General features: G+C 32.7%; 1 protein-coding gene across 1 annotated transcript in view; it reads right to left on the bottom strand.

The window, feature by feature from the left end:
- Positions 1-7,241: 7,241 nt before the first annotated feature.
- LOC111636923 (transmembrane emp24 domain-containing protein 2-like) overlaps positions 7,242-8,464 on the bottom strand; it is a 16,954-nt gene continuing 15,731 nt past the window's right edge. Inside the window, exons 2-4 of the mRNA XM_023382307.1 lie at positions 7,658-7,850; positions 7,480-7,587; positions 7,242-7,413 (exon numbers count right to left, since the gene is read on the bottom strand). Coding sequence (XP_023238075.1) covers positions 7,289-7,413; positions 7,480-7,587; positions 7,658-7,850 — 426 coding nt within the window. The 3' untranslated portion in view covers positions 7,242-7,288. The remainder of the gene's footprint in view (positions 7,414-7,479; positions 7,588-7,657; positions 7,851-8,464) is intronic.

Here is an 8,464-nt window from a genome sequence, read left to right as displayed (position 1 = left end):
ATTCATGATTGCCATACAGGATCAGGTCATAAATACTAAAAACTACAGAAAACACATACTCAAAGATACAACACTCACAAATGACACATGCAGAAAATGCCACATCATGCCAGAAATTATACAACACATCACTTCTGGTTGCAAGCTCTTCGCGCAGACAGATTACTTACAGAGACACAATCAAGTAGCAAATATAATACACCAAGAGCTTGCAAACAAACACAAATTATTAGACATTCACGAACAGTACTACAAATACATTTCACAGACAGTATTGAAAAATGACAAGCACAAAATGTACTACGACAGAGCCATAATCACAGATAAAACAATTTACCACAAGAGACCAGACATCACACTCATTGACAAACACAATAAAATCACATACATTATAGACATAGCCATTCCAAACACTCACAATGTACTGTACAAAACACGTTCACTGAAAAAATTAGCAAGTACACAGAACTCGCCCAGAAAATAAGGCATCTGTGGAGGATGGAAAAGGTGCTTATTGTACCTGTCATTCTCTCCTGTACAGGTGTGATACCCCACACACTACACAAAAGCCTGGAAACATTACAATTGAATAGAAATACATAAATCACACTATAGAAAGCCACTATATTGAATACATGCCACATTGTTAGGAAATTCCTGAATACAGACACTGACACACTTATTTCATTTTTGTTTTTGATTGCTATGCCTTCATTCTGGTCCGGCATAGTACACAGCCACCGGTATCAATCGAGTATAACCCACTAAATACTGTACAATAATAATAAGCTCAGAGTTCAAAAGGAGTTAGGAGTTGAAAGTTGAAATTTGATACACAGTTAGCATACGTCATAAGAATGTACTACACTAAGAAAGGATTTTTCGAAATTCCTCTAGCGGGGGGAGAGGAAGAGGGGTAAGGATTACCCTGAAGAACTCCGTTTCTACTGTGATATTTTAGATAGCTTTTTGCACTTTTGCGAAAAATCGAACATACTTTTAGACCCATCTAAAAATTTTCTAATTAGTCTCAAAAGAGGGAGGGACCTAATTCTTGCACACAGTGAAAACGGGCGAGATCGGCTATAATCTAATAATCTTAATCTTCGTTATCGTTACTTTTTGCCTGAGCAACATCTGGTTCGTCTGCTAGTTTATATATATATAAAACTTGTCTCTACCCTCAAAATTAAGCTTGAGTTCCAATACGAGTGCAGACAGAAAAGGAAATCTTACAAAATATGAAGATATTTACTATGCACTGGAAAAAATAAATCACATCAACCACTCTTCAAGTTTGGATGTTAAAAGAGCAATACACTATCCAGACATTATCCAAGATACAGCATTAATTGTCACAGCATTATCACCAACCAAGTTTCAGTAGAGCATTTATTTTCCGATCTTAAAATTATTAAATATGATTTAGGAGCTTCCGTGAATGCTGACTTAACAGAAGCAATTCTTTTTGTAAGGATTAATTCAGTTTATAACAGAAATGAAAAATAATAAATTAAGCAACCTTTTTCTTTATCAGTCTAAATGTTATATTTCTTATTCTTGACTTAGTTTAATGTATCTGTATACTCGTATATTACATACAACAGTTTTATTAAACTAATTTGTTTGTATACGAATGTATTTACTATTTTTATTCATACACGCTTACCAAATACCATTACCATCATCAAACAAGTCAATAAATGTGAATTTATATATTCAGTAGATGTGTCAAATTTTAAATTTTAATGTTTATAAAGATTTTTAAAATCGTTTTAATTTGTATTTTTAAAAAATAATCAGAATCATTATTACTTTCCCGTCAGTTATACAGTATAGGCCTATAACAAAGGAAGAGAATGACAATCAGCCAAAAAATGACTTTCCAGATTTTTACTCTTTTGGACATTTGAAGCCTTGAAACAAGAGAAGTGTGAAGGCATTCGGGGTTTTTCCTATATGCACTGATGTTAGAATGTGCACCAACTGATTTAGTCCAACCATTTTGAAGCTTAATAACTCCTGTGTAAACCATCGGACTCCCATAATATCATAAAGTACTCAGCAAATCACTATACATATAACTAACACCTTATTTTAATTTTTGAATTTTGCATTCCATTGATGGAATCCTTTAATTCAAATATGTTCTAAACCTGAAGATGGCCTGTGAATCAGGTTGAAAACGTTTGTTTGAAATAAATTATATTTCTCGGCAAGAATAAGGTGTTAGTTATAAGCATCCGACTCCCATTCGAAATGACCTTTCTCACTGTCTTTGTGTTTTCTAGGAACATTTTGGAGGGAGAAGAATCTCCCTCCCCAACTTTACCACGAAGAGGACAAAGCGGCCGTTCATCATACAAATCTCCGATGGTAAAAACTCTTTCGTTTTCTTTTTTACACATCTTAGGCTATTATTCTCGTATCGTAATTTACTGTTTTTCTGTTTTCAGACACGCCGAAAGATGCTCCTGGATCGCGCACGCGCGCACACACAGACATATCATCACTGTACACGAAGATATACACCGTTTAACCTTTACTCGAATTCTGGCACTCATGCACTTAGAGAACGAGGCGCATGACGTGTAATTCGACAAAATGAAGCACTCGCTTCCTATAAATGCAACCTCTGGGTCTTCGTCCCGGAAAGTGCAAATGCCAATTTTAAAGATTAAAAGACTTTAAATTGGCGGGCAAACGGTAATCACAATTTGCATGGATTAAATGGAATTTCAGACATTTGCATTAATAATCGTTTTGTGGTGAATTCTTCTATTAAATTGTGGAAATTTAGTATGGTTCAAGATCTTTGTGCTCATCGTATATTTAATCATACTCGCAATATGGCAATTGGTGATTTTTGTTTTGTTTATCGAAAGCACTAAGAGAGGTTCGTTTTTGGTTCGTTACGACATAGTAGACGCACTGGTAACAGGTTAGAAAGAGATAATTGCACTAAGAGAGGGCTTATATAATCTTAGCCATCCTTGATTTTTGAAGATCCACAATGTGGGTTGCCAGACTGTATAAGACGGGACTTGACACATCAGTACAAATTGTCCTGGGTTGCCCGTATTTTAACCCTAACAAAGTTCAGTATCATTAGGTCCCCTTTGCGAAATTGTATACTTGCATGTAAGATGATTAATGTGTAAACTTTACATTATGTAAAAACAACATTTATTCTATTGTTTCATTTATCCTTTAGCAGCTGATACAGAATATGCTTCCTTATATGATAAAGACAATATGGATTTGTAAGTTAGGTCATCCAAGAGGATGAAAAGATTTTCCTTTATCCAATTCCTATTTGCGTGAAAATTTATCTATTTGAGTTACCAGACTAAAAAACTCAATATGCAAATAAGTCATTATCTAAGTGCAAAACAACTTTCTGGAATGTATATAAATTAGCACTCGTGTTCGAATTCTGGTTTTTTAAACCTGAAAAAGGCCGAAAGTTCGGTCAAAAGAGTTTGTTTTCTATTAAATATTTACTACTGGACTTCTAAGGTTTATGAGTATTAATTTAAGTCACTTAAAGTGCAGCACCTTTATAATTTATTAGGATAATTATTATTGTCACATGCTTTAATTATCAAATTTCTTTGAAATGAAGTCATTTTGTAGGTATCTGATGAAAGATTTTGAGATAAATTGAAATATGAATTACAAATACTACTTAGTTACTTATGACTCGTGAACAGGCTATCACACACCTAGCCTATTTAATTAACTTATCCAAAATGCATTTTGGCCTTACTGACCCTTATCAATTGCATGACATACAAAAAACAATTCTACAGTAACAATTGCCAACATTACAAGATACGTTAATAGTACAATTATTACATATGTTAATTATATAATTATTTTTATTTTCATTTGGAAAATAAAAATCAAGAAAAGGCAATTGAACCAGCATACCCTACAAATGTGGTGGAGAGAAAAATAGAAAATTACAACTACAAAGAAGACAGGACTATTCACAAGGTTTTTAATGGACTTGTTTAGTATTGTTGTGTTACTGTCCTAGTGAATAATTTGGAATCTTATAAGGTGTATGTAATAATTTGTAATAATGTATTATAGACTGAATGTACACAAATAGAGAGAAAAGAACTAAACGTGAGGTTTGATTTGTCCTAAACAAATAAACAAACTATACTTGTATATTTGATGTTTGGAATAAATCACAATGGCATACTATCTACAGCACAAGGATTTTTCACATTTTATAAAAATGCTCTTAGTGACTTTTTGTTAAAGGAAGAGTTCATAATTACAATTTAAAATTGGCATATAATCAGCATGCATTTCAAATACAGATAACCCACAGGTAACATGCACAGAAATATGATGCATAAGTTTATGATTTTGCTGTTTAACTTTCTTTCACATATACCCTGTTCAGTGATAAAATATTAAATATAACAGGTTTGATATTTTATGGCCCAATCTAACTACTGTAATTATCAGAACAAACAATTTAGAACATACTTATAACTTAGATCTTTTTCAAAACTAAACAAAAGTTACTGTTTCAAATATAGTTTCCAACTGATGGAAAATATCATCATAACATGAAAATAAGAAACTTGATAATACAATAATAAACTGTATTTATATATTTATACACACATATACAGGGTTTTCCAAAAAGAATGCTACCATTTTAAATTATTGTAATTATGTTAACAGGTTGTTCAATAAGTTTTGTTGTTCCATAAGAGGTGGCACTATTAGGAGCCTCACTTTATTACTCTATAAATAGTACTACTATTTCATAAACACGTGTCAAGTTTCAAGTAGATCTGTCAACTCATTGTATATTTGCAGCTGTTCAAAGTCCACGTGTCATTGTATTTTTTTACAATGGAAAAAATCGAATATCCTGCAGTGATAAAATTCTTATTTTCGGAAGGTGTAGCACCAAAACAAATTCATGAACAATTGTTAAAAGTGTATAAGGACTCTTCACCTTCAATCAGAACAGTAGAAAGATGAGTTGCTGAATTTAAACATGGTCGTACGAGTCTTGAAGACGATCCACGTGAAGGGTGTCCAAAAAGTGCATCAACACCAGAAATCATAGCAAAAATACAGCATATGGTTTTGGAAGATCGTCGATTAACTGAGAGAGATTTAGTAGAAGCCCTAGGGATTTCGTTAGGCAGTGTGAGCAATATTTTGGCTGAAGTTTTGGGTTACAGAAAGCTGTGTGCACAATGGGTGCTTGCATTCGCTAACTATTCGGAACAAAAACACATTCGAATGCAACTTTCTCAGCAACATTTGGAGCGTTTTAGAAAGAATAAAAAGGATTTTGTGCGTCGTTTCATCACTATGGATGAGACATGGGTCTACCACCATGATCCTGAATCAAAACAAGATGCTAAGGAGTGGTGTGAACCCGCTACTTCGGCTCCGAAGCGTGTTAGGGTCCAGAAATCGGCCAAGAAGGTGTTAGCATCAGTTTTTTGGGATGCAAAAGGAATTTTGTTTGTGGATTACCTCCAAACTGGTAAAACAATAAACTCAGATTATTATTGTAACCTTTAGGATCAGCTAGATGTAAAAATTTGTGAGAAAAGACCTGGTTTAAAAAAGAAAAAAATCATTTTTCATCAAGACAACGCCCCCTCTCACACAGCTCAAAAAACCATTGCGAAAATCAGTAAATTAAAATACGAATTGTTGCAACATCCTCCCTATTCGCCAGATTTAGCTCCCTCTGACTTCTGGCTGTTCTCACATCTAAACAAATTCATGCGTGGGAAACAATTTTCATCGAACAAAGAGGTAATAGCAGCCATGGAAGCATATTTCGACAGTCTTCCGGATTCTCACTTTAGGGATGGAATCCATAAATTAGAAGATCACTGGAACAAGTGTATTGAAGTTCAGGAAGATTACATTGAATAATAAAATGTATTTCAAACCATAAAATCGTGATTTTCTTATTGAATGACAAAACTTATTGAACAACCTGGTAATTATTATCTGAGTGTAACATTAAAGTATCAAAAAACTGTTCAAGTTTCACATTTGGCTACTACAATTTCTCAATATGAGCATATCATATCACACAGTAAGTATCTAACCAACACTCAAATTCTTCCTAAGCTTGCTACTGCACATCTGTTATCACTCCTCCACAGTAGCCATAATTCCACAGTTCCTGCAGATTAATTATGTTGCACAATGACAAGCAATTCCAACTTTGCAAACTGCAGAAGACAAGACACTTTATTGTGGAGTTGCCATTTTCATCTATGGTGCCTCCTAGAGTTAGTAGATAACAAGACATTTGAATGCAGATGGAAGATGAAACTCAGATAGTTATTCTACTGATTGGCATACAGTGCATACTTCTCAGATAAGAATTAACATTATTATAATTTAAAATCATAGCATTTTTTCAGAAGATCCTGTACAGGTATACCCCGCCTTATGTTGGTAATTGGTTCCAGGAAAACGACGTAAGTCGAAAAACGACTTAAGTCGAATTTACTTGTCTCCGAATCTACTTGTCACTAGGCTAAACCATAAATTACCATTTCCGGTTCTGTATTTTATTTATTAATGCATTTTAATAATATATAATTAATAAGGATATATTTTAAGCTTACAAACAAATAAATTTTAGTTTTTAATATAGTACAGAAAAAAGTAATCTAAATTTACGAATGCATGTACTGTAAATACAATACACACTTGTAAATGTATATATTTTCATATGATTTTATGTGCTTTAAACGCTTTTCTAGTGATATTACGTCTTCAATATTTGTGGCGGACAGACGTAAAGTCGAATAAAATGACTTAAACTTGATTTTCATTTTTCCATATACTTTTTTGACAAACGACGTATAATCGGGAACGACGTAACTCGAAACGACGTAAGTCGAGGTATACCTGTATATGTAGGGAATTCTTACTACAAATATATTCAGAAATTTCTTTGAGAACCTCGAAAACCTCAACATTTCAAAGATTCGCTGTAATTTATATGAAGAGGCCATATTTAAAAAATCTGATGTTTAGGTTTTAATAAAATGTCATATCTAAACAAACAATTATAATTTATATATTGTTTTAATATCAAAAGGTGACCAGATTTATACTACAACAAAATAGTTTTAAGTTATATTCACAATGACAGATTTTTTTTGCAGTAGCAAAGGAGTTTTTTTGAGAAAGTTAAAATCTGGAGATATGTCAAATACATACTGTCGTCCTTCAAAAACAAAGAGTTTATTAAATAATGATTTACAAAGTTTCATACAACCCTTCTAACTTCAAAGAAACGTTTCAGATAATAAACTTGTCCCAGTGTCATGGCAACCAGCACCAGTGCTTCAAAGAAGGCCCACATCACAACTCTAGAGTTTGTGCTTTCATTAACTGAAAAACAGAATTAGTTTAAAATTGCATTCTATGCACTAAATTTGAAAATGCAGGCATACTTACTGGAACGATGAATGCGGTCTCTGACAGCCATGTATTCTTGTTCATGTTTCACAGATGTCAGGGCAACAGCCAACTCTTTGATCATGTCCTCCAATTTATTTTGATGAGCTAAATAAAATTAGGATTTCAACAACCGATTACAATAAATGTGTATGCATTTGTACAAATTTCTACCAACCTTCGGTCTCTAGTTCTTTCTCTTTGGGTGCCTCTCCAACATCCATGGAAAACATAACAATTTTTGGTGTCATCGTAGACATTGCATTGCTGAAACAGTAAGTGTACACTCCATCCATATGAGCAGCAAATGTATATTTTCCATTGCTCTCCCTTTCTCCTTGATAAATTACTTTGTTGTCTGGACCCGTTATCTGAAACATAACAATATAACATTAATAATTTTTAATAGTACTGATTGGTTGACATAAATATAAATAAATTCTATTATTATGAAAAAGTATGCATTTTGCAACTTATAAAAATGTTCATATTAGGGTTTCTCATTTCCCGGTCTTTTGCTTGTCCCGGGATCCCGGGATAAAAGTGAACTGTTTCCCGGGATCCCGGGATAGAATTAATTATTTCTAAGATATACAAAATATCTTGAAATCAAATGATATAATTATTTTTCATTTTTTAAAGTAATTTTAAAGTTCTGTAACCTCCAAAATCATATTAATAATGCTGTGTAAGGTCTATAGGCCTATAATAAAAATTACCTTTAAATAACGTAGAAATTTTCACAAATAGAAAAAAATTAATTAAAGTTTGCTGGAAACTGCATACAACAACAACAAAAAAAATGTTTTGAATTGAGTTAAAAATTAAAAAAATGAACTTCTAATTTAGAAGGTAATTTTCGTTTTTTAAATAAAATATAATACAAAATATTGCAAACTTTTATAAGATTTTAAAAAGCAAAGATGGTCAATACTCCGATAACTCACTCTAATTCTTATTTTAGTAATGAAAAGTCTTGCCACCG

Source organism: Centruroides sculpturatus, unplaced genomic scaffold, assembly GCF_000671375.1.
Source record: "Centruroides sculpturatus isolate CEXI.00-Female unplaced genomic scaffold, Cexi_2.0 scaffold128, whole genome shotgun sequence".
In the NCBI taxonomy this organism is placed as follows: domain Eukaryota; kingdom Metazoa; phylum Arthropoda; class Arachnida; order Scorpiones; family Buthidae; genus Centruroides; species Centruroides sculpturatus.
Note: the sequence above shows the minus strand (reverse complement) of the source record. Positions and strands in the feature narration are given on the sequence as shown.